The 27965-nt window shown below is 34.9% G+C and overlaps 1 protein-coding gene across 1 annotated transcript in view; it reads right to left on the bottom strand.

The window, feature by feature from the left end:
* The window catches only part of GRIK2 (glutamate ionotropic receptor kainate type subunit 2), a gene marked incomplete at both ends in the record, with an annotated part of 413581 nt that overhangs the window by 218851 nt on the left and 166765 nt on the right, over positions 1-27965 (bottom strand). Inside the window, one exon of the mRNA XM_082481392.1 lies at positions 25189-25362. Within this exon, the coding sequence (XP_082337518.1) occupies positions 25189-25362 (174 nt within the window). The remainder of the gene's footprint in view (positions 1-25188; positions 25363-27965) is intronic.

The raw sequence follows: 27965 nt of genomic DNA on the forward strand, positions 1-27965 counted from the left end.
TAATTCATTAATGCTGCTGACAAAGTAAGTGAGAGCATCATGAAGACATAAGTAAGAATTCTTCCAAGCTTATACACAGGCTATCATCTTTGAGTTATTAGGTAAGATTTCTTTAATTTAATTGCCTTCCTCAATTTTTATTTTCATCAGTTCCTAGGTGAAGTTGAAATTGAGATTTTACACTTCTTGAATTGAACAGATTCAATTATCTAGACATCTCACTTGACTAATTCATTGGATCCTCTTAAATACTTCTCTCAAGGTGAGCCAAGCAATAATACTGAATTTCTAAAATTTTAGAAACTGTACGAAAAAATTTATTGTAATACTCAGCGTAATTACACTGAACCTTTAGGCACCCAGATCTCCGAATGGAATCTGCATGCATTGTGCAACTCTATATGCAATGCACAGAAACGGAGACATCTCAGAACACAATTCACCTTAACCAGCACTCCAGTTCAGCTAGCCAGTAACAACTGCTCAGGACAAAAAGAAATCCTACTCTTTTTTAAGACTTAAATGTCTGAGGAAGTGTGGAACTTGCATAACACAGGCATCTAAAGCCTGGAAATCTCTCCTCCTCAGAAGGGCCTCAGCAACTCTTTTGTGAAGAGACAGACAACTCATTCCTTTTGACAATTTTGCTTCCATTTACCCAGGATATAGAGGAAACTCACATCATCCTTTGACTAGGAGATGGGAGGCCTGGTGGAGTATAAAACAGTCAGTAAAAAAATTACTAGACCTCTAGGTGTGGTTGAAAACCCCAGCCTCCTAAAACCACAAAACCGAAGTTCAATTTCCAAGTGCTACCTAAGAACAGTTGAGATATAGTCATTCTACTCTTGTCTGAGAACAACTCTATTCAGTGTAGGTGAACACGAATGAAAGCTAAAGCAACATAAGGGAAAAAGCATTCAGTATTAGAAGATTCTGGACAGAAATATTAACATTTTCCAGGTCTTGCAATTTCACCTTTTCCTTCCCTCAGTTGAGGGAAGAAATTATGAGGAGGAAATCTACAGCTTTCCGGGTCAAAAGCTGACTGGGCTTAAAAATGCCAAATGTAAAACACCATGTTGGGCATGAAACAATAACAATATTGAACGTGTGCATACTTATATGTTCTCCTTAAACTTACTGTTAAAAAAATGCCACAATAATTTCTGTATATTGATTATTTATTACCTTTGGTGCTCATTAATTGCTTGTGTAGGCAGCAGGAGAATCACAAGCAATTATGGATTAGAAGTCATACTTGGAAGTATGACTCTATGCTGTCATACTTCATTCCTTATTCGTATGCTCATATGAATTGCATGTTTATTATCAAAACACAGCTCCAATCATTTCATGAGGATATGATGTAGCTGGTTCTTTTTAAAGCATTAAATATAAAGCAACACTTACAGAAGCTATCCTTTTTCATCGACTTTCATTTACTGCTGGAACATCACTGACATAGTGCTACAAAGTGACCAACAGTGTATTTCACACAGTTGTTCTTCATTTCCTATTAAAAGTGCAGTGCAGCCAAGCAGAACTATATTTAATGAGGACTGGGTGTCTTCTTTGATCATTGTTTTCATAAGGGGTTATTCAGCATACAACCGTTATTTCTTGAATCTATCCATGGAGTAGAAAAGTGCTGTAATTAGTAAAGAAATTCTTTTCTTGTAATGGCTCAAAGTGAAAGTTACTTTTGAGCAAATCAGAATAAGAAAAACAATATCCTCAAAAATTAAAAGCTAAACAGAGAGTGTGTGCTTTCTTCGTCCCTCCCTGACCCCCTGAACATTCATTAGTCTTAGTCAGAACAGGACACAGGAGAAAAATTAAAATGCCAATATCCAATTGCAGTTTTGTCTGTAAAGATCTTTCCACTTTCCTAACATTAATTAAATATATTTCTTATATATCAGATGGAAAAATATAACTCCAAAAACGTTTTTCATATTCTTACTATTTTTTTACTGAAGTAGTTAATAGAACAACCCCAGCAAACGCTGCAATTTTTCTTTATATATCTGCCAGACACACAAGGTTTAACACTACTCTTAACTGTGCTCAAATTATTTGATAAACTTTCCTGATTGTATGCTAGTGCAATTTTTTATCTTTACATTGTTAGACATAAGAACAGAATTTTGCTTTTCTCTGAACAGTATTTAGCATTATAAATGTATTTACACCTCTACCAGGTAGCTATCTAAAAATACATTGAAAATGGTAAATCATTTAATCATGCAGAACTCTGGTCTAAAAGAGGCGGTTGTAATATCCCTTGCTGAAACAAGGCAGAAAATGTTTTAGACTAGATCCAAAGATATTCTATAGGAATGCATGAAATTAAACTTTTATCCTTTTGAGAAGGATACTGCCAGGTGCATAGCTTCAGCTATCTATTTAATTTTTCAAAGCTTAATCTATGAACAAAACCTATCAGTCTATTAAAAAAAAACCATCGTTCTATGATTCTGTTAGATACCCACTTTACATTTATGCATAACTATTCATAGTTTTGAATAACAGTTTGGTGCACTGTCCTAAGGGGGATTATGACTATAAGGGATACCTGATTTCTGTTAGTAATTTCCAATGTTCATAATGAGTGAAACAAATGAAAATCCCACATATGAGTAATAATTATTTTACACTAAAATCTATCTGTACTGTCATAAAAACAATAGCCAATTGCCCTTTCCTTCTTGTTTCCCACCTGGCCCAGGTAAAATTATATTTAAATAATATTTTATTTATGGCTGTGATAAAAATAATTTTAAAAAATCTTTTGAAAACTCATAAATTATCTAGTGGTTCAGTTTTGCAGCCTATAGCAGAAATGCAATATAATCACAGGGAGTTTTATAAACATCTACAAAGAAAAGATCATTTAAAATTTAGGGGCTGTTGACATCAGCAGACTTGAGCCTAAAGAACCAAGTAGATGTCCAGACCTTATACATAGCCATAGGCCGCATTCTAGTATACAATAACCAGAGTTATTATACAGAACTGATTTCAGAAAAAAAAAAAAATCTTAATAACTAGAACGTGCAGTTCTAGTTTTGTCAGGTCTCAATATTTTATTATTACACTCTGGAAATCCTCCATTCTTTAAGTTTGTTTGCTCAAGTTTGTCTGTCAAATATCAATTCCGACTTTTTAAAGTACGTTCCTTAGAAATACAGGGTAAATACTGAAAATACACATAAAACTAAATCTTACAAAACTGAAACCAAATTCTAATATACATTTAATATATAAATGAACTACTAAACATAAATCATCATTGGATTTCAAATTTTTGTCAACACACATTTTGAGTCTTAAAAAGAGTATGCTTCCAATTGACATTAATTTGCCAATTTGCCAACCTTTACTCCTCTTCTCTCTGGTTTCAGCCATTGCCAGGTTCTTTAGGACAGGCTAAGTCATTAGCTTAGTGATCAAATGATTGTGAGGTTATACATATACACTGTTCCTCTCTGAACACAACAAATGTGATCCCGCAAAGGCAGGTTTCTTCGAATCATGGCATGCTGGAAAGCAGTCCAGTCCTATTCAAAGTCTGTCTTTCTATTCAAAGTCAAAGTATTCTGAAAACGCCAGTTGCAGATATATTTTTGAGGGTGCACCTTTAGTCATGTTTATACCACCTTTCTTGTGCTCTGCGATTCAATTTCATATTCATCAATCACATAACTGAAGGGGGTTACAAGTTCACAGCAAGCAAGGGAGCTGGATGGCACGTTATGAATACTGAAGAAAACAGTTTCATAACCAGTGGGGATTAAACAGTAAGTCAAATAAATCAAATAGAAAATCATGATAATTAATTTTTGTGTTTGGGTTCTAGGGGGGTGGGTGGTATTTTCGTTAACAAAGAAACCCCAAATTTTAAAGTGAGATATGGCCCTTCTGACCATTAACTGCTATATAAAATATCATAAATTAAGCAATAAACAGTAACAGAAGGTATAGAATTTATTTTATGTACAGAAATGGTATTTAACTCTTATTTCTAAATGTTCTGTAATTATAAATACATTTCTCTATTGGTTAATAGCCTGTAAGAAACTAATTATTCCTCAATATTTGTATCATAGATAAACAATTACAGCACCATTACTATCAGTTAGAGCAAATTTGCCAAGGATTGAAACTATAGTCAGTAAGTATGATAGTTATACATACCACCTCTGAGCGGGTATTAGGATAATTTGCAAGACTGTGAGTGAACACATAAAGCAATACTAACACTAAACATCTGGTAGCTCTTAGGAAATACACAATACTATAAAAGGGATATTTTCTAGTCAGGAGAGACTAGAACATGTCTTTGTACTTGGAGGAATATTGAAAACACTAGCACAAATTCTTAACTGAGCCAATGATAATGTGCATATATTCTGCTAAGGCTTTAGGTTTTAATTTTTTATTATCACTATTATTTTTACTGGCCTGGTTGGTTTTGTTTGGTTTGGGGGGGACTAGCTGAGAGACAGTTTTACCGTGTAAACATTTAACATCTAAGTAATCAGTCTCTCTTTCTCGGCACTTCTGTCCCACTTCTCTCTTTTAACATACCATAGTAGCAATGTTCAAAAATAGCCACCAATGTAGACAGCGGTAAAGTAAGTTTTAACGGGTTTATATATAACATTAAAAATATCTGGCATAACTTTTCAAAACGCACAAAAAAAAAAGAATAAAAAGGAGGAAATATAGATGAACAATCTTAGCCAGGTCTTATGCGATCAGCTATCAGGAGGCAGGCTGAAGAGAGAAAGTGCGACATCAGTGGAAGGGAATGTGTTAGAAAAGGGGGCTCTGCTTTTTTCCAGATGGGATACTATGATAGAGGTTTCACAAATATGAAAGTCCTAGATGAAAAGAGGCAAAGAAGAGAAGCCTGGCTGAATATCTCACCGAGGAAATGGCCGCCTCACGGGTCTTGACTTCCTGAGAATTCACATAGGAGAGATGTCCTAACTGTATTAAAAAAATTCAGTGACAACTGTTACTGCCTTACACACCACTTAGGAGACACAAATCCATAGGAAACAAGGCTTTCTTACTTCTAATGCTCAAGGTACTACTTATATTATCGAAACAACGGAATGAAAGTAAAATCAATCAAGCAGCCAGGTTCACCCCACTGGCAGCAAAACCAGTATATCCATAGTATTACTTCAGTGCCAACTCATAATGGGCTAAGCAGAACATAAGAAATACAGCAATTTTCTATGTTATTTTTGGAACTCAGAAGCACATTTATGTATCGCCAGAAGTACAATGGCTCATAAAATCTAAAACTTGCTGTAGGGCAAAGAAAGTTCAGTTCATGCAAAATTCAGGCTGTGAATATATATAGTGACAAAATACACACTAGTCAATACTTTTACCACTACAGGCAAGGGCAATTCTCTGCCTGAACTTCCATCAAAAATTATGTAATCTCAATATGGTCATAAAACAGATTTGCTTTCAGTATAATAAACATTTATAAATGATATATTGTGTTTTCTGTTTCAGGATGGACAGCATTATAGGGATTCTTTTCTGTTGCTATTTCAATTAGAGAAAACATCTTTTTCCCCAGGATGATTAAGATACTTCAGTATGCTTTTCCAAGTATTTTTAATACTGCATGCTTTTATTTCACCTAAAATATCCCCAGCGAGAAGAAAATAATTCCTCAGTGAGAATGAATGTTAATGCTTCATTAAAAAAAGTTCTTTCTCAGACTTATTTGAGGTGAAACTGTTTGGGGCTTTATTCCTATTATTATTATTATCAATACCTAGATATGGATTTCCTGTGACAATTATTGCTCAGTCAGATGAAAGGGAGTCACAGAGGCATTAGAAACTTGTTTCAATGACTGGTGATCCTGGTGAAAACTCAGATCATCTCCGGTGATGTATTAACATCCATAGGGATATTTACTGTGGCAGTGAAAGCAATATTGCAAAGAGGGCAACACACTACAGGAAATGCCTACAACAGAATTCTGTCACTCCTAACTGCCAATCTACCAGCAGAGAGTTTAAAGTTAACTCTGTTTGGTTTATTCCTTTGTCATCTCTTTATCTCATGAGAAACTTCTGCCTTTTTTAACAATTCCCTCCTGTTTGTAGAGAACAGGATTATGAAGAAAAGCCAAAGCAATTATTAGTAATGTAAGAGTTTAAATAAAACAAACAAAAAATGCCAAATTCATCTCTCCAAGGAGGAACAGTACAGGTGCTATACCCACTCCAAGTATTAAATTGCACTTTTTAAAGTAGGTATACCTAAAATGAGAATTAAATATTGGCATAAGAAACTTATTAGAGAGAGAGGGTAGGAGAAAAATAATAGAACTATTAAAGGCAATAATTATTTTAGTGGGTTTACAAGCTCAAGATAGAGAAGCATCCCAAAAGAAGCACTGAAAATCAAAAGGAACACATGTAGATTATACTTTCTCTTATTCTATTAAATAGTCATATATTCTACAGTAATTTTGCTGTAGCAAGAAATTCACAGTCAAAAAAGGAGCTGTGCACCTGCTACTTCTGACTCTCACGGGTCCAGTTTACAGCTCTGCAGGCACCCGGGGAAAAGTACCTGGCACACCAAAGTACCAGAATTGAAACTGTAGGGACCACAAAGGGGTTCATCACACATTTCTGAAAGTACTTTTTATTTTACAACCCTTTCCACTCAAATGTTTACATAGGACACATTATATACATATAACACAACTTGATTAGACTTTAGAATTTAGTATACTTGTGAATGTTTAATATTTAGAAGGAGGCTTTTCACATTAGACTTTAAGACAACTGAATTATTTCGACTGGATGTAAGGAAGAAATTCTTTATGATGAGGGTGGTGAGACACTGGAACAGGTTGCCTAGAAAAGTTCTGGATGTCCCATCACTGGAAGTGTTCCAGGTCAGGCTGGACGGTACTTCGAGCAACCCGTAGTGAAAGATGTCTCTGCCTAGGGCAGCAGGGTTGGACTAGATGAACCCTGAAGGTCCCTTCCAACCCAAACCATCTAATGATCCTATGATTCTACAGATTCTTGTTTATTAAAATCTTGTGATTTACTTTTTTTGTTGCTCTAGATACAAGCTCTCCCTTGATATACATATTTATGAAAACTACATATTCTTAACCATAATTTTCCCTACATTATAAAGCAAGGAAAATCATTCTGATTTTACAATAACATTTCAGTTCATGGATAGGTTTTATAAAGAAACCAGGGCAGCAAGTTTAGCATGGTGTACAATGGACAGAGATAAACTACTCCAGTCAATCTAGACAACATCTACTTTTCTGTATTGATTGATACGTGAAGATTACTTATATCTTTCCCTCCAAGCATCTTTTACTGAAAGACAGAATGGAAAATTTTTGCAGAATAGCAGTTCCTAGAAAAGTAGGACTTTTGCTATTGTAACTGAAAGAAAAATAGGAAAGCTATTTGTCTGATCAGAAATATCAGCAGAAGGGAGAGGACGACAGTTAGCACGGCCTAGAAAAACCTCTTAATCAGATTTTTTTTTTTTTTTTTCACTTTTGGAAATTATATATCTGCTCACAGTGCACTAGAAACACTAATAACTTTTACCAGGTGTCAGATGCAACATTAATGCATTTATCCTGCTAAAAGTTATTAATTAATCACAAAAAAAAATATTAACACCTCTCTAGCAGAATCATATACTAGAACTATCCAAGGAATATTAAGTGTTTGGAGACACAAATGGATACCAGAAACTATTGAAATTTATACTGAAGACAGGGTGGCACTTATGGATGGCAAAACTGAATAAAACAATATAATGTATTATGCAATATCTATTCAGGCACACTAGTGAAAATCCAACTGAAATCAGTAACTACACCTGAACTGAAAAACATAATACTTTAATGAATGAAACCTTTTTCTAACAACAAAAGTACCCTCCCAAGTAGTACCAAAACAGCCTGAGCTTGATTACAAAATGAAAATAAAGACCATAGCCATCATGATGGAGACAATGACTCTAGGAGGAAAGTCAATGAACTATTAAATAGGAAATCACCTGTTTTCAGATTTTACTTCATGACTATTACATTCCTCCAGTGAGCCATTATCTGGTAGAGGGGGCCTTAATTTTCTGGCAGAAAATTTCCATGCATTTAGCATAGCTATTCATATCATAATGTGCAATAACCCCCTCATAAAAAATTCCAACGAAAATGTATGCTTTCCCAGCATGGTACCTCCATTAGCATATCCAACTGCCTAGTGAACTCAAAAGACTTAATGTTATTCCATCACTGGCTGTTGAAGGCCTCATTATCTAATCTTGGCCTACTCAATGGCTCATACTTACTCAGAATTTTTTTTTTCTCCCCTAGTTTGTCTTCCCATAGGGCATTACTCCACTGGAATAAGTCATAAACAGATGTACATAAATAATATTATCCTACTAGTTAGAGACCTCTGGGTCACGTGAATTGTTGAACTAGTACTGAAGTGTATTTTTTGTTTCCTTTTTTTTCCCTTGAATTCTTGCCGTTGTCCCAATAATGAGGAGACGATATATTGAAAGAATAACATCACAATAAATTGGCCCATGGAGATTTGGCTTACTAGCTTCTGTAGTGCAGCCTCTGGCTAATCTGAAAATGCTATGGAACCTCATAAACCTTTTTAGTACTTTATGCAATCAGGATTTTATCAAAAGAGAAGACCTGGAGCTTTGTCTACTTTTCTGACATACAGAACCGCTATATGCATTTAAAGATTTTAAAACTCCTTCCTTCCTCTCTCCATCTCTGGCAAGAACTAAATTGTTTGGGTTTACAGAGTGCAACATGAGAAGAGATAATTTCATAAGGTCTCTACAAAATAAACATAGATTAGTTTGGACAGATAAGGAATGATAATCTTTGCTAAATGTCATCAGGAAGAAAGTAGTGTAGAGTGCTATAGTTTCTGATATGGTCATTAAATTTGCTATCCAAGTCCTATCCAACCAGATCAATTGTTAAGAAGTTCCTTCAGGTGGTGAAATCTGCAAAAATCCACAACAATTAAAATAGAACATACTGCTGGAAAAATTGAGACAGGACTGACAACTGACCTTCTGGGACCAGCCTTGAAAGCAACAATATTGTTGTGTTTTAGGGAAACACAAAACATAAAATCTTATTTATTTAAACCTTCTACTGTATTTTGCATTTTTAGTTACTTTATCAAAATATGTCAACACCTTGGTGTGTATGTAGTCACTGATTCAAGACAGGGCACCAAAGTAATATAGTCCATATTAAAACATACATACATCCTTAGAGCTACAGGCAAGGCAGATTAGAACTGTAAGCACATCATCAAAAGTTAAAGAACAATAAAATAAAAAAACGGGGCAGGAGGGCTGATGGGAGGTGTATGAGGGGTGGTGTATGATGTCTGTATGTGCAAGTCCCACATACATCAGAAAGGAATCTTTTCATCTAAATTCAGCCATTGAAAATTGGCCAGTCAATCATCTGCGCTCTTTATAGACACCTTTTCAGTAATGCAGTCTATGCAGCTTTTTTAGGACAAATGTCTGTATTCTTCCTCTACTGACTGAAAAGGAAATATAGGCCATTACTGGACATCTGAATTTTACACAGATTAAGTCAGGAGGGGTGAACTCCACACATACTGTTTAGGCATTTTCTTCATTAGGAGGTATGTATGTGCAGTTCACTCTGAAGCACAGGCAAAGGATATTAACTTGTTCTCTGGGCAGTTTATCTGCAAACAGAAACAAATGAAGCCTAAGACATGGCCACCACCATGAAAGAATACGTCTGAATAGACCAAGCCACTGCTGGATTATTTAGCAGACCACTAGCCATTACTTGAAAGGTTTTGCATGGTTTGCCACCAAACTTTCTGCAAGGTTGACTGTTCAACAGCTGCACAGAAAGGAGACAGGCAGGTTAACCACTGTGCCTACGGCTGTATGGCGTAGACAAGCTCAATTCGTGATTCTCCTTGCATTAAAACACAGCAAACCAGCCAAACTCTGAAAAGAACATGGAATCATTAGGTTTCTCGTTAATAGTCTGATTGTATCACGATTGATACATTCTAACACATCTTCTGTGGCTGTAAAAGCTAAAATTCTATTTGAGACCACTCTACATTTAATAAAGTTTTTTTGTAATCTGAAAAAATCGCATGATTGTTAGGATTAAAATACAAGCAAAGCAGGAAGTAATGCAGATGCTTCTCCCTAAACAGCAGGATAACTTCTAGAAGAAAAGGAAGAACTGGTACTCTGGTTTACCAACAATATGATGTCTGTGTAATAAGCTACAGTTCTGCTTCAGGAATATGGGTACAGGTTTCGATTTCATGGCTCTAACTGCTGTTGGTTTTGGAGAGGTTCCCTCAGATCAAATAGTGCTCTACAGAGCTACTGGAGATGAATCTCACAGAGGACAGCCATGAGTAGTTGTTTTGTATAATTAATGATCATAAGATAATTCAAGTTGAAGACAACTCAGGACTTCCCTGGTCCAACCCCTTGCTCAAAGTAATGTCCCTTCTGAGGTTAGACCACATTTCTCAGAACTTTATCAGATCTTGGAAACCCGCAAGGATGGAGACTACAGAACCTCTCCGAGCAATCTGTTCTACTGCTTTACGTTCCTCGTGGTGAAAAGGTTTTGCCTTACAACCAGTTCAAACCTCTCTCGGTTTATGCTTTTGCTCTTATGCTCATGCCGTGCACTGCCAGGAATAGCTTGGCTCTGTCTTCTTGATAACCTCTTCGCAGGTGTTGGGGGGCTGCTGTCAGGTCCTCACGAGGCCTTCTTTTCCCCAGGCTGGTTCCCTCAGCCTCTCCTCATAGTGCAAGTGCTCCAGTCCTTCAGCCCTGACAGTCTTGATGGTTCTCCTCTGAACTTGTTGCAGTTTATTGAGATCCTTCTTATATGAAAAAGTTACTGTATATGTTCTGTTCATGCTTCCAAATGTAAGATTTGAAATGCTTCAATCTTCTGTTTGAGTCCTGAAGTATGTTGTTCAATCCCCTATTATATTCAGGAAAAAATAATTGCATTCTTTATCGGTTTGATGTGTTAACATATAAGTCAAAGAAAACACAGCTTAGAGAAGGAGGGAAGGGGAGGAAACACAACACCACAGACCCAAGTGTCACTCTAAGAATCCATTTCTAAGGGGGTAAAGTCACATTAAAGAAGCCTAACTGACCACATCATTCCATGATATGCAATGGGTTGCTCCCAGTAATGTTTCTACCACACACACAAAAGTTTAAAAAATGCTTATAGTAAAAAAAAAAAACAACCAACCAACCAAAAAAAAAAAAAAACCCAAAAAACACCATTGACTTTTCACATGATTACAAAGCCTTAAATGAAAATATTTTCAACATTTTCCATACTTCTTACATTCAACAGCACTTGGCTGAATATTAATCACCTATTTGTAATAATGCAAACTGCTTCAAAAATTAAGTGCTGTGTTTCAAAGTTATCACAACATATGGAATATAAAGTAAACAATACTTTAGCAGTTCTGGAGAGTTGAAGACACCTCTGCAAATGAAGAGCTAGAAACACATCTTCTCGGGGAATAGATCACTCTTTAGGAGCAAATCATTAGTAAAACTTGTGTTAGATCTGGTAGGCTAGTTGTTGCTAATTTATATTCCCGGAAAAGTGCTTCGTTATTTTTCTGTAACAACTATGATACCATAGTTGATACCATATGATATCATATCAGATGGTAAAGATTCTCTCATTTGCCTCCTACTGCTCTACTGGTAGACTTTCTGCCTTGATCTCACTTGTAAATCAATACAGGTCCCTGACATTCTGACTCTAACCAACAATTTTAAATAAACTTCATATAGATCACCTAAACATTTTGATTCCCAAGACTATTGTGACAAAAAGTAGAAGAAACATATGCTAGTATGCACAATATAAAGAAAAGCAAACACAAATATATATAAAAATTAAAGTCTGCTTGTAATTTTTACTCCTGGAATCCCCTCTCCCTTGTCTGATCTTTCATTCATCAATATATTTTTCTCAAGCATCAACTTTACGAGTCTTGATTCACAGCTTTTTGAAAGGAGTGTGATCTTTGCCTCAGAGAACTGCTAGCAATGATGCAAAAGCTAACAAAACTCACTGATTTTCTACCAATTTATTTTTCCTGAATTTTATTATGTCCAAGCTAAACTTCAGTAAATATACACTTTATTATACTGCTTCATATTTTACACTTTCTCTTTATTCTTCTTCCATTTGTATATTTCCAAGTATATCCCATATGGGTTGTGGTTGTCTTAAGGAATGAGCCTTAAATGACAATTTGATCTCATCAAATTCAGAGTAACTACAATAAAATTGACAGGTACCTTTTTTTTTTTTTTAACTGAATACGGCTGATTTATTAAATGAACACACACACTTCATTTGGGTGCAGGAAAGAGCATAATCCTCACTTTCCTTTGCATCTTTCTCTAGAGAAATTGTAGCCTACTACAATGTCATTCAGTATTCTACGTCCATGTCTAAAAGACAGAATCAGCATTGACTTCTTTCTACATTAGTAGACTTAAAAACGTCTTTGTAAATGCTTATAAATGCTAATAAATATTTGTTCGCAAGCAAAGTAAACCTGAGCTTTAAGTTCAGCCTTGCAAAACTACATATAAAGCTCCTTATGCTGCAATTTATAAACAAACCCAATGAAAGTTTGCTTTGTTTAACACAGCTGTGCTTGAGACCTTAAGACTTGTTTTCCGTTTAGAGAGAACTTCATTCAAGAGCTTCACATTTAAACCCCTTTAAATTGTTTAAAAACAGTTTTCTAACTGCTGGTGTCTATTCCTAGTCGATGACCTTTATCTAAGACAAGTATTTAGTCAATGTATAGGTCAAACATGGAACAGTAAAGTCAAAGAAACCTAAGCATGTTCATTGCTAAAAGAAACAGACACAATACTCTCTGATGCAAATTTCAATAAAAGGTATATTTATTTTTATTTGTATATTTAAGTTTTTCATCTATAATACTGTCTCAGGACTAAACCCAGCAAATGAAGATAGAGAACCCTACTTGTATTAACATTAGTAGAAGAGTATTCGATTTTAAAGAAAACATTTGTGTTGTTATTTTTCTTGTTAATTGCAAAACTGTGGCAAATCTAAGCATTTACTAAATGAAATCATTAAGCACAACTTTGCTTTGTACAAAGACATGAAGACCTAACTGTGCCAAAGAACAAAGAAGCCTTTCTAATTGCTCCCAGATGTTGCTATAAATCTTTCAATCCAAGACAGAAACATGTCCTTCCATGAATATAGATTTTAGTTTTTCAGTTCATGATCATGCAGTGAACTTCAGGCTGAGGACCTTACATGCATGACAGTGCTCTTCAAACAGAAAGCGGTATGTTAGTGTTTACATTTCCATATTCAAAATGAAATTGGCCAAAGATGTGAGGAACGACAAGAAAGGGTTCTTCATATACACGACCAGTAAACAGAAGCACAGGGAAGACAAAGGCCCATTGCTAAACAGTTTGCTGATGACACTAAACTGGGTGGTATGGGGGCATGACGGAAGTGAAAGCCATCTTACAGAGAGCAGGGCAGGCTAGCAAGAACTGTGTACAGTTTAACAAAGACAAGTACAAAGATGACGTAACCAAGTAGCCCAATACATGTTAGGATCCATGTGGCTGGGGAGCAGACTTGCTGAAAGGGACCTGGGGGTCCTGGAGGACAGCAAGCTGAACATGAGTCAGCTATGAGCCACTGCAGTAACAACGGAAAACTGGATCCTGGGCTGCATCCACAGAGGCATTACTAACAGAGGTAGAGATCATCCCACACTATTCAGTGCATGTAAGGCCGCATGTGGAGCACTCTGTCCAGTTACGGTACCCACAGTTCAAAAAAAGACATGAACACACTGGAGAGGATCCAAAGGAGCACCACAAGGATGATCAGAGGGCTGCAAAATTTGCTCTCCAAGGGAAGACTGAAGGAGCTACGTCCTTCCTCCCTGCAGAAGGCTCAGGGGAGACCTCCTCACAGTATTTCAGTACTTAAAGGGCAGCTACAAAGAGGACAGAGGCTGTCTCTTCACAAGAACCCACATGAGGAGGACAAAGGGCAATGGATACAAGGTACACTGGAAGAGGTTTCATCTTGATAAACACATTTTTTACAGTGAGAATAATCACTCAAACAACCTCCCCAGAGACATGATAGACCTCTCATCACTGGAGGTTTTCAAGACAATTGGACAGGGTGCCAGATAATCTCCTCTTGGCTCCCTTTCCCATGAAAGGTTGGACAAGATGACCTTTCAAGGTCCCTTCCAACCCGGGCTGTTCTATGATTCTGTGGAATCCACCACTGGCCAAAAGGTGTCTATAGGTATGCCAGAATTCTCCATGGAGTCCAGGGTAGTCCAGTCAGGAAATTTTGTTTACATCACCTTTTAAATTAGTCTAGCAACTTAATGAAACAATTAGCCAGCAGTACTGCAGCTGCTAGCTTGATGTCCCCTGTCTCAAATTCTAGACATGCACTACTGCAAGAGTATCTGCTCAGGAAGACCTCCTACTTCCAGCATTCATGTTAACATGAATCATACTGTGTGAAGCACCCTAGGGACTAAGACAGAAATTATGATCATTGTAAAAAAAAAAATGGTTGGGTTTGGTTGTTTTTTTTTTTTTTCAGTTTGAAGATGAATAAATGAAAAAAAAGTAGTTTCTATTCAGCGATCCTGCAGACAAGAATATTCCTTCAGGTATAGAGTTATTTTTATTTGGATTCTAACTACAATCTTAATCAAACTTTGGAATTACATCAGAATAACTGTCCTGTATTTTAAGCAAATAGAAGGCTAAGAAATCCAAAATAGTCTAAAGCTAAAATTGTTTATCTTTTATGTAAACAACACTGAGAACAATCATATCATCAGGCATACACAATTTTCAAAGCGGTATTTTCTGAAATATGTCGTTTATCATAAAAAGGCTAAAAAATGATTGCCCCCTGTGCTCAGAAGTACCTTTAAATTCTCAGTCTTCACTCAAAATAGAGTGGAGTGTAACAAAGTAACATACATAAATCCAAAGTAAGTTATATAAAAAAATACTCCTTTTTTTTTTTTGCAAGTTACCTTTGATGACCCATTTAACAAATTATATACTTCACTTTAAGTGCCAAAGTAGTCCAGTTGACTTCAACAGGACTACTGAGAAACTTTGTATTGCTTTTTCAGCAAGAAAGCATGTTGAACATTTTGTTGAGCTGAGGCGTCAACCAACAGCTCAGTAAACAGACGGATTGAATAACACATCCATTGCTACATATGACAAAAAGAGGTAAAACAAGGTTTTGTTTTTACAAACAACTTTGAGAGAAATTACATGCACAGAATATCTTTTATGAAATAATACGTTCCTAGTAGCATTTCAACACTATGTTTGAATAATTGTTTCCATAGCATCAAATAAAGGAATTCTTAAAAAGTTTAGTATTTATTTCCAGGATGTTACATAGCCTCTCATTATCTGAGATAGGATACAGCCTTATCTCTGCTATTAATATACTATACTTATACTTGGACCTTGGAAAGTGGGACTAAGAAGAGCATAAAACCTTTAACGTCTGAAATCTCTGTTTCACAGCATCATGACACTTAATACTTATTAGTGCGTTCAGTATGTTATTCTCTCACCTATTTCCTATGCTGAATGTGGCTTGGGACAGCAGGGGCCTCAGGTACACAAAGAAAATATATAATAATGAAAGCAAATTAATTTTGTTTCCGGCCTGACATAAATGCAGATTCACATGCAGATTCAGGTAATGCTTGAATTTTGCTAGGCACTGTTTAATAACTCTGTATGTGTGCTTGTGGCAATTGTATTCCCATAAGACTATTTAAGTGGAAAATATATTTCCTGCTACCATTCTAGATAGAAGGTTGATGAAGCAGCCTGAATGCAGGCATATAGAAACGTTTGAAATATTCAAGAATATGTGAAACATTCACAGGTGTGCAGACATGACTTTGGACTTATAGAAGACCTGTGGTTCTCTGGAGGGGCAGGTGGAGGCAAGGCACAATATCCTGTGGCACCTGCAAAGGACTAAAATTGAGTCCATGATGTTCTGGACAGGAAATAGAGTTATCCCTTAGGACAAAGAATTTAAGCAATAACTATATATCTGATCTGGATGAAAATCCCAGTGAAGTCTATGTGCACTATATGAACCCATTTAAAATTAGAAATATAAAAATAGAAATAGAAAAAAAAAAAAGATTTATAGGGAGAAGTAATATCTTTTATCAGACAAATCTATATACATCTGGAAATCGAAAAAATGGAAAAAACATTCAAGCACAGGTCCCTTCAGGACTTTCACAGAGAGGATGGTATGCCCAGAAGCTTGTTTCTTTCTATCAGCTATGTCAACTGGTCTAGTAATTAGTTAGTATCAATTAGTAACAGAAAGAAATAACATATTCTTGTTTTTCATAAATCAGAAGTACATAATGAATGAAGACAGACAGAGCTTACCAAACTATGCCCAAATTAAACACCTGAATATTGAGACAAATATTTACATATAGTTTTCACTCTTTTTCACTCCATTACTGTATGTAGTATTTAATACTCCATCAGAAAAAAAAAAAAAAATCAACTCTTCAGTTCATCTGCGTTATCATATCTAAACTGGGCATACACGTAGTAAAGTAAAGGTTAGCCAAATTACACACATATACCGATTTCCAAAGGACCAAGATTTTATCCAGAACATACTTTCAAACCTTACTGTCGAGTGTATAGCAGCCCTAACAGGCAGTGCCACTGTGAAGCTGATAAGCACATAATAAGAGCTAAATTGATAGTCCCTTCTCTCCACAAATTGAATTATTTACATTTCTGCTTAACCTGCCATGGGTACCCTGTTACCATTCCACATCCTACAATTGTGGCCATAATGATTGCTAAAATTGTTCATTCCTGCAAATAAGCCTGCTGATTACCAGCTTTAATTGATTATGTTGCTCCTAAAGACAACATTCTTTAACCATAACAGCAAAGAAAGAGAATAAAAGTAATCTTGCTTTTGGTTCACTTTTCCTGAAAAGTTACAATAAATATAGTGTATGAATAAACTATTAAACTGAATTTCAGAATGCATATCCTAAGGAAAAATATCTTTTTTGACAGATTATGATATACTGGGCTACAGTCCTCAGACTTTGAATTCCCTCAATGAACTATATAGTCCTCTATGACTTTGAATTTCATACAGTGCAGAGGCACTTGCATATTTCCTGAGTAAAGGTACTTAAGTTCCTATTTCAAAAAACAGCCTATGCTTCAGCCAGTTTTCCAGACTGTACAGAAGCTCTTGCAGGTTGCACAAGCTCTGCCATTTCCCTACTGGCTGTTACAATGAGCTCCCTTTATTACTTTGTAAAGGTGTAACAAGAGAGTTCTAACATGAAAACATTGTATAAATCCATGGTAATCTTACTATATTTATAAATATATGCGTACATACTCAAACTACATCTGGAAGAATTCTATGATATCTTCCACAGGAGAGAAGCTGCAATTTCTGCTAAATGCTGTACAACACTTGGGCATATCTTTCTTTAGGGACAGGGTTGCAAGTTTCTGATAGGTCCTGTCTCCTAAAATACGAAGAAAGACTACATACAGGAGTCAACTGTTTAATAACGCAATTAATTCTCAAAATAGCTGACATATCATTTCTAAAACATCTTACAGCATGAAATCCTGCTTAGTCCCTAAACTCCTGAAGTTAACTGTGCCTAGAGGAGATTCCTGTCTTGTAATGTCATAATAAGTAATTGTTTAGTATTTCCTTTGAAGTACACATTTGCTGCCACGCTGTCTTACTAAACACATCTCATCAGCAAATCCAGAAAAGTCCTTTTGCTAAAGGCATAATTAGAAAGCTGTGTACATAACAAGCTATCCTCTTTGAAGCTCTAAATCAGAATCTGGGGCTGTATTCCTATAATGAATATATCTTTTTATTTTTATGGATCTTTTCACCCTCAGAAATGTTAAAAACACCTTTATCTCATCAAATCCTTCTGTCCGGTCTCAGTGACTGTTAGCAGTTACTAAGTTGTTATTTAACTAGCTATCTCAAATACAAAACATCTATATCTCAAATATAGTTATTTCTGTATTGTTAGGTACAGATAAGAAATTACAGTTTCACAAATGTCCTTTTACTGTTAATAGAACTAAATGACTAATTTGTAACAAGTTATTCAACAAATTGGAAGTCTTATATTCTATAAAAAAACCTTAATTGCTAAATTAAAGAGGTTACCATTTCAAATGAAGAACGTAAACAAGTATGAAATAATTTATTATTAAAAAAAAAATAATCAAACATACTCTAAGGAATTAGCAGGATGTGAAGCATCTGTAGATTCTCTTAACACTGCTAGCTAAGCGCCTAAAGTTCATTAAAGCACTAACTGAACTAGCTTAAAAATACTATACTTGCAATGACTGTATTGTTTTTACCCCCAAGTGACTATAAAAGGCAAATGGTTGCCTAAAGTGAAACAAAACTAAACTTCAGAACTTTCTATCTCAGTACAGAATTTGTACCCAGTGTAATAACCTCAATACCTATTCAATTCATTGGTACAGTCATTGAAAATTCTGACATCAAGGATGTCAAAGGCCAGAAGTGTGCTGAAAGAAAACCCTGATGATACCTTCCTTTGGGAGGAAAACAAAGCAGTGAATTTTGGAGAACACTGCACAAAAAACTAAGAAATTGAACCAAATTAGATTAAAAAAATAAACTGAACTAAATATACAAAATACTAGCATTGCTAATAGAGTATATTTCCAGTTTTGCATCTCCCCAATTTCTTGAGTCAGTAATTAAGAGCTTAATTTTAAAATCTAATCTCTTTCATTATCGCTGCTGTATTTTTTTTATTCACAATTTCTCTTGGCTCATGCTGCTCACCTAACCTTTGATTAAAAAAGATCAGAGACACTTAGATTCAGATTCTTATGCGGGTTTTTTGGGTGGGGGGGGTGGGATTTTGTTATTATTGTTGTTTTGTTTGGGGGGGGGGGGGATGAGTAGGGTCATGTCTTTCATAACAGTAGAAGAGCGCCCTTAATATTATTCATGTCCAACTATCTGACATGGGAACTATTGCATCATAAACCCTTGGTTATATCATGATAAAAAACTGAAAAACTGAGTCACTTTTCTTAATTCTAGATTTTTAGGTTTCAGATGGCTCTTAAGCTGCAAGTGCCACGGTTTCAATGCCTTCCCTTATTCTCTTAATCTCTTCCAATCTTGTTTATAATGGAAAAAAAAAAAAATATATACGTTCCAACTGTATTAGCTTAACCAAGTTAGTTTAACACGATTAAAAAAGCCTTACCAAAAGTAAGCCAAAGGGCTCTGATGATTATTGGGCTCTTTCACCTGATTAGAGCTGGCCATTTAACACAGCCTTCATGCCTTAGTCCCATTCATTACAGCAGTTTAGGGTTTTTCAAACAAATTGATTTAATGCAACTGAAAATTTTTGTCCATTGGTGTCCATCCATACACACCCTTACACCATTCTTTTCTTTAGCAATTCTTTCTTTGTCTTACCATTGGATTCAACAAAACTTCTGAGAATATTAAACTAACATAATCACAAAGGTCAGAAGGTGAACATTGAGATGAGATGAGATAAACTAGACTTCACAGAACAGTCATAAGGTTTGGATATTGAGAGATCACATAGTGGAAGTTGTCTTACAATCAGGAGAAAAAGACAACAAACAAAGAATATAATATATAAATGTGTCCCCCAAGTCTATTGAGTGTGCAAATATGGAGAGCTAATTAGGGGAAAATATCTACACATTTATGAATCCAACGTTTCATTCCCATTCTCAAATTACAAAGCAATTATAACTTCAGCATTTTTACTGTATCCCTCAGAATGGCTAGTTTCAAGATGAATTTCCTAGACAGTTCAGTGAAGTGAATCCATTGGTATATTCTTTTGATTAAGGACAATGTATGAAGGTATTAGCATTTTTCCTGGCGATCTTTGCAGCTTTTTTACAGTTATGTATTTAAAGAAAATATCCTTGGATCTTTTTTCCTTATCCAAGGAAGTCTATGCATCAGCCTTTAACTATTTCAAATCTTTATTCAGAAAATCTCATCTCATGTCCAGAAAAGGAGAAATTAAAAAAATATGTAAAAAAATAAACCAGAGAATTAAGGGTCGGAAAAGAAAGCACACAACTAAGTAATGCCCCATTCTGCTAGGCAGCCTACAAAATCTATCAGAGACAAACTATGATTTTTTTTCTGATTAAATCCTTTAATATTGACCTTAGATATAGCATTCATCAAGTACCACAGCGCTTCCCTGCACCTGCTGCATACAGCTACTAAAGTGAACATTAAAGAATAGAATTGATAGTCAGAATAGAAAAAAGCACACTCTTTTCTACGTAAGATGAAAGCAGATAGTGAAATTGGATGATAGGCAAAAGCAATTAGTAAGGAAAACTTTACGTCAATGAAGCAGCAGAGCTTGTTAGGTCATCTTAATTATGCATGCTAAGTTCTGACTTGAGGCACAGAAAACTGGAAGATTAATAGTTGTACAGTAAAAGAATTCTAAACTCATAACACTTTATTCATGCTCTACTTCGCTTGGTCTGAAACATGGTTGTCATATATAAATGTAGGAGTGCATTTATGCTTGGGGTTTTGGGTTTTGTTTGTTTGTTCATTTGGTGGTTGTTTTGTTGTTTTTTTTTTCCTCTTTCTTTGTGCTACTTGTACTGAATCAAAAATAAGAAGTCAAGTGTACCAAAGTAAAGTTCCTTGAAAATAGCATGTTACTTTTCTGATTTCCAGAATATCCTTCTGTTAATACAGTACAGATGACAGTACCATTAGAATTTAACAAAAATATTCAGTCATCATAATTTAGCAGTTTTTTCATCTAGCGGGAAAATCCAAAACTCAATGTTTTTGCTCCAGGCTAAATCAGGATGAACCCTTTCAAATCTAAACTTTTTACAAAATAAAAGCTAAAGTTAAATAAATGACATGTTTTTATTTCATTTTTTTTTAACTTACATTATAAATTCATTTTTGAAGAAGATATTCATTTTTCAAGAAGAAATTTTACTCTGGTTGAAAATTAGTGTGTTTTTTAATGCCAAGTCATTTTGCTCAAGTGGTTGCTAAGTAGCAACCACTTTCAAATTTCAAAATTTAGTATAAAGTTAATGAAAAATAACAGTAATGAATATATCATATATCAGAGAACTGTTTAAAGATCCTCAATCTGGTTAGAAGTTGTTTAGTAACATCGTAACACAAGGCTCCATTTCAGACTACTTTCAGTCTGTATTGCAATCCTCAATGCTGACGTACTTTCAAGACGGATTGCCCCAACAGAACCACAGGTCTGCATACCTGAATTTATTATACACTTTGTATACAAAAAAACAAAAAAAAAAACAAAAAAAAAAAAAGAAACCACATTAATTTTGGTGACATACAACTCCAAATACTCATCTTGGAGATCTTGGAGCAAACCTCAAAACTTTCAGTGATGCTATTCAACCTCTTTAGATTTGAATGCTGTTCTTATATTATAATTAACGAGTCCCTGGGACAGAAATATGCACAGAAAAAATATTCTGCAGATGTTGGGGGAAGGGGGTGGGGGGAAATGAGTGAGTGGGTGTGTGGTGCTTAGTTGCCAGCTGGGGTTAAACCACAACTGTCATACAAATAAGTTAACATTTATTAAATAATAGAATGATTAATTATGGAAGCATTCATTAGATAGTTTAAATATGTTTTTCCAAAGCCCATATAGAGAATCTTAAGAAACCCTAAAAGGAGAGCGAAACATGATGGAGAATTCTGTTTTCACCCCTAATCTTCTTGGGTGTGCTAAAGCATCACCCTTCCAGAGCTGTCCTGAGGAGCAGCCTAGAAACAAAGGAAAAACTATTCTAATTGAAGTCAATAGGATTCACACTTGGAAATTTAACTTGGAACAATCCAAAGAGACAAGATGAAATTTTGTATCCACTTTTTATCACATTGGGATACTAAAGGTTGGATAACTATGAGGAAAATGACATACTAATTAGAGAGTTATATAAGCCTATAGAGAACAACGTAAAACAAGAATTAAGACTGGGAAGTCTATGAATCATAACTAAGGAAATGAAATATCAGAGTTAAATTGGTAGTTCTAACTCTTGTCATGATGGCTAAGTTAGTTTACACATCATGGAAAAGGCAGAGGAAGAATGACATAACACAAACACCACTAGAACTGCCTGGTTTTACAGCATTGGAAACCAGTTAGTCTTCACTGAGGTCTCTAAATGCTCAGAGATAGATAAACCTCAGTTTTTTATTTGGCAAATTCTCGAGTTTCAGGTATTTTAATACCCAATTAAATGGCATTTAGCTATGCGGCTCAAGCTGAATGGTCTCACATTAAGCAGGCTTATTGCTAATATTTTTCTGAATAAACTATAGTCATTACCAACCAATTAAAATAAAACAAATTCCCAGTTCAGCCCGTATCAGTTAGAGTATTCCATAACAGCAATTAATATCTGTGCATTTCTGACTTTAAATACACATGAACAAAAGTGAAATGGTAGTCAAATTTTACAAACTTAACAACTTTATTGATAATAAGTCAATAAAATGACTTATTTTATTTGACTTTCAAATACTTAAAGGGAGGATGCCAGAGGGATGAGAGGAGTCTTTTTTCAGTGGTGCCCATTGATAGGACGAGGGGTAATGGGCACAAGCTTGAACATAGGAAGTTCCATCTTAACATGAGGAGGAACTTCTTCACTTTGAGGGTAGTGGAGCACTGGAACAGGCTGCCCAGAGAGGTTGTGGAGTCTCCCACTCTGGAGACATTCAAAACCCGCCTGGACGCTGTCCTGTGCAACCTGCTGTAGGTGACCCTGCTCTGGCAGGAGGGTTAGACTAGATGATCTCCAGAGGTCCCTTCCAACCCTGACTATTCTGTGATTCTGTGTGACTTATTCTGAGCACAGGAAGAACTTTGTGCAATGATGTCATGACATAACTTTCTTCTACACCTTCCAAAGACATTTCTTGAAAAACTGACATTCTGTAAATGTTTTTTCTATATCTGAGGGCCAAATTATAAAAGCTCTGTAAGCACTTAACACTTGTCAAGATTATTAGGCCTTTAAACACCCTCTAAATTCAATCTGCATATCTCAGGTATCTAAAACCCAGGTAGGCAAAGCACATTTAGATGCTTAATCGACATAAAAAATCCCCATAAAATAGTCATCACAGTCTGTATGAATACTTGGTTCCGTTTAGATTGACAAAGAGGGCTCTTAAGGGTCCAGAAAAGAAAGCAGCGTGTTGTTCATGCACTTTATCCTTTCCTATCCTGAGGCAAAGTAATGGTGTAAAGTACGGTCTTACACAGTCATATACTGGTAATAACTCTCACCAGAAGCTTTTCTGAGAATGGCATTTTCTTTACAGCACCACAAAGGATGAGAAGCATGTGACTGGCCCACAGAACTCTGTTCCAATTATGTTATTGACCACGGCCCTGTGTTTTGATAAAGTAACTATATATCTTTGATCAATGCATAAAATATACAGCTACCATGAATGAGATTAACTGCTACAAATTTTAAATTGAAAAAGTTAAAAATCAAAGAATGAAAATATTAATGCAAACAAGGAAGCATGAAACAATGACTGACAATAATAAGCAGCAGCTATATGTAAACCAGACGTATACTTCACACATTTCTAGAATTTTGGGGTGTTCATTTGCTTATTTGGAATTATTTAGAGAAATGAACAATATAACTTTACAGATCACATCATATAGTACTTTAAAAGTGCAGCACAACAGAACTAGTAAATAAATTAAATTTAAAATGTGTCCAACTGTCATGTTCAAGATACTGTACACAGCAAGTAAATAGAAGAGAAAAAGTATTTTTCTCTAAAAATGGTAATTTTCTAAAAAAAAGACAAAAAGGAAATTAACTTTTAAAGTATTGATTGTTATTTAGTATTTAATGTCTATAAAACCTTTAAATCCTATCAGTAGGAAAAAAAAAATCATTCAAAAGATTAGCTATGTTAAGTGGCCCAACTAACACAATCTAGGTAACTGATAAATAATGAAGATACTAATCTTCAAGAAACAGAATTTGCTATTTTTCAAATAGAATATGAAAAGGCTTTAAAAAAAATAAAAATCTAAAGAGCAGTGGAACTCTGTCAGCAAAGATGCTACAAATCGCTCCGGGCCAAAGTGGAAAATTAGATCTTTCAACAAATTTGAAAACTAAAGAGGTCCTAATGTAGGATAAGTTTTAAAATAAATCCTTTCCGGACATTATAATTGTAGATTTAATTCCAACTGATGAGTAGTAGAAACTCACTGAAAATCTAGTAATGAAAGTTTATTTGCATGAATGTAATTGCGATTTTCATGAACTGAAGTGAGGTCAGAGAATAATGGCAATGGAAGGAAAAAAAGCCAAACAACCAGAATAATTAGATATGTGAAGGCATAGAAACTGGAAAATATATTAAGCAGGTGTTACTTATAGTATGTAGAAGCAAAATAGTACACATTATGAATGAATGAAACTTAAATGAGTAAGATACAAAAGACAGAGAAAGGGACAATTGTGTTTTAGCTTGATTTTTATCAGGATTTGACATGATCCCATACAATATTTTTAACAACAAAGTAGGGAAGTATGGACTAGATGAATTAGACATTTACAATGTGACATTTTGATTTGGAAAAAAAGTACTGAGTGTGTAATTTTGGAAGGAAGTTAACACGGCTATGTATTCAGCCTACAGAATATTACCAGAAAGACCACAGTTACTCTGTCACATCTACAATAATATTTAGTCTCATATCTCTAAACAATCTTAATAACAGGAATAAAAAGTTAAACCTTTTTTTTTAACTTCTCAAACATACATAAAAAAAGGGAACTAAACACTGATATTCATACCGTCATAAATCCATCCAGCAAACCTGAATCAGGCTTAGGAGGTGCTTGCAGTCGTTCCATAGACCACTTTTCAATGATAGATGACACCTGGGTATTTTCTGTGTTTAGAATTCTGAATCCAGTCATATTAACTCCACTATACCGATAAGGTTCCACATCCAAGGCAAAAAGGTCCTGAAAAAAATGACCATCATATAAATACTTTAATACACTGCAATTCCTATTTCAATTGCTAGACCATCTCCCCAAATGAGAGTACTGAAATTTGCAGGAGTAACAGCACTATATATGGTAGGAAGTATGCTCTGTTTATCTGGGGGCCTGTGCCTGTGAGCAAGCAACTCACCTGACCCTGTGGTGGCAGTAATCTGATTCACAGAGGAAGAACAGATTCAGCTGTCTTTTTTTTTTTTTTTTTTTTTTTAAAAGCCTTATAGGAAATGCTGAGTCCAGTTGCAGAACTGTATCCATTACTAGTTAGGCTTAAATAATATTATCTAGAGTAGGTTTAAATACTATTATTAATAGCTAAACCCACTATTATTAACCACTACTTCTTTGGCTTACCAGAACAGACTTCAAATCACAAAAACAATAGAATAAGATTCTCTTGCACCTGCACTCTCTTTGAAACTTGAACATGTTGATCTCTAGACACTAAGTTGGCGGGGGGAGTGGGGAAATGTACATTTAACCAAAAACATTTTTCACAGCTATCAATCATACTTCCAAACATGGACATATCTTTGATTAGGATTAAGTCTTTGTAAGAATAACCTTTGTCAATTAATGTATGTATGTATGTGCATGTGTATTTAGGCCCCAAACACACACAGAGGCAAATATAAATTAATAAAAAGATGAAAAATTTTAAATCAGGCAAGTAAACTCAAGATTATCCCAGTCCTTTGACAGAATCCTTAGAAACAACGTAGAAACAGTACTTGACTTGAAGAAACTCAGGTCTAAGATCAAGTTGAGAACATGGGGAAAAAAAAATTGATGAAGAAAGCGGTCATGACAGGCCTAGGTACATGCATTATAAGAAAAATTTCATGTGGTTTCCTTTCTGTTTGATTTTAAATAATTTTTTTAAGTGACACAATCAAGCTTATACATAAGACATTACTGTCCTATAAGATAATTTTAGTTTCATTGAACATACAAATTCTCCACATAACTCATACTTAGTCGTTCATCTCATTTCTAAGTTATTTTTTGCTGGCAGTTTAATATATTATTAATTTCCATGAAATGGTAGTGTTAGGAGTAACACTTGCCTGAATCCATTTTGTTTACTGTCTAGAGCTGAAGAAGATTAAATATTGTACTATGGAAAGCCAAAACATAATTCATTACTCATTGTTAACACCACTAAGCCCACAAAAATATCAACCAGTTATCAGTCATTACACATTTTTAATTACAGCTAGTAATTATGATGCCATTTTCAATATATAATACCTGAGATATGCAGGTGTCAGAATGATTTTACGAACAACCTAACTCATGTTCTCTTTCTAAAGAAATAAAACATTTTATTGCAAAGGAAAGGTTGAACATAACTAGAAATATGTTACATCCTTCCCTTTATATTATAATACTCTCTCAGTTTTTACTGTGAAAGAAGTCAGAACCCCAGATGTAATTATTTAATCCAAACACAGTCATGTTTACACTGGAATATAATAAATATACACAACAGCATTATGCATATATTATAAATACACACAGGTCAGAGTATTAATGAGCTATTGCATTACACCCTGAATCAATCAAGAGGAGAATACACAGAAGACTGCTGTAAACTCTGTGACTGGAAAATTTATTTGACAGGACTTTCACCATGTCAGGTAAGAAGCAATTAATATATCAAAACAACTAAATTCTGATGCAAGTTCCAAAACTACACTGAAAAATCAAAATTTATCATCTGTTTGTGCACGCTAAATTATCCTTTGATAGCTCCAAGTCAATATAATACTTGCCTCTCCTAAAAAAAGCTAATGTTCTAATAAGGAAATAAGAATGACAGAAAACCCCAATTTTTACACATAGCTTTAAGAATAAAAATTAAATGCCAATGGACAGCATACCACTCAAAGAAGCAATTTTCACCATTAGCAAAATCAAAATTTAAAAAGTAGAAAATACCTTGAAACACCTAGAATCCATTTTGACAGACCAGTGAGGAAAATTCCATTGCATGCAATCCTAAATGCATGATAGAACAACTTATCCTTCTAAAATAAGACAGGTACTTGTGGGGGATATTTTGCCTTTACAGTTCTAACAAACTTCACAAATTATTTTGCTTTCTCTTCAACAAGCTATTTCCATGTTAACAAAGGATACATTTCGATAAAGGCTTAAACATGTATGCAACTTTAAACATAGGTAATTTCAAGTATGGTTTTACCAAGGCACATCTGTCTCATGTTTGAAACGTCTTGTATTTTAAGAACCCTAATGAACTGCAATATAAACAGGCGAATTTGAGCATAATGGGAAACAGAGAAACGTGCACAACTGAAGTTTCTAGAATATTATTTTACCAAATTTTAAACTGTTTCTTAGTTAGGCTGTTTGTTATGTTTTGTAAGAGCATTTGAGCATTTTTAAATGTTCATTTATTGCAAATGTTAAATCTGATATTTCGAAGAATGATCAAATTCCCTTTTAGTTACTTTTACAATGGACACCAAAGAATATTGCATAATTCATGCACCTAAAAAGCTAACATGGACTCTTAAATAAAGTGCTGCTAATAATCACAC

The sequence above is a fragment of the Vanellus vanellus genome (assembly GCF_965231255.1).
Source record: "Vanellus vanellus genome assembly, chromosome: 3".
Classification (NCBI taxonomy): domain Eukaryota; kingdom Metazoa; phylum Chordata; class Aves; order Charadriiformes; family Charadriidae; genus Vanellus; species Vanellus vanellus.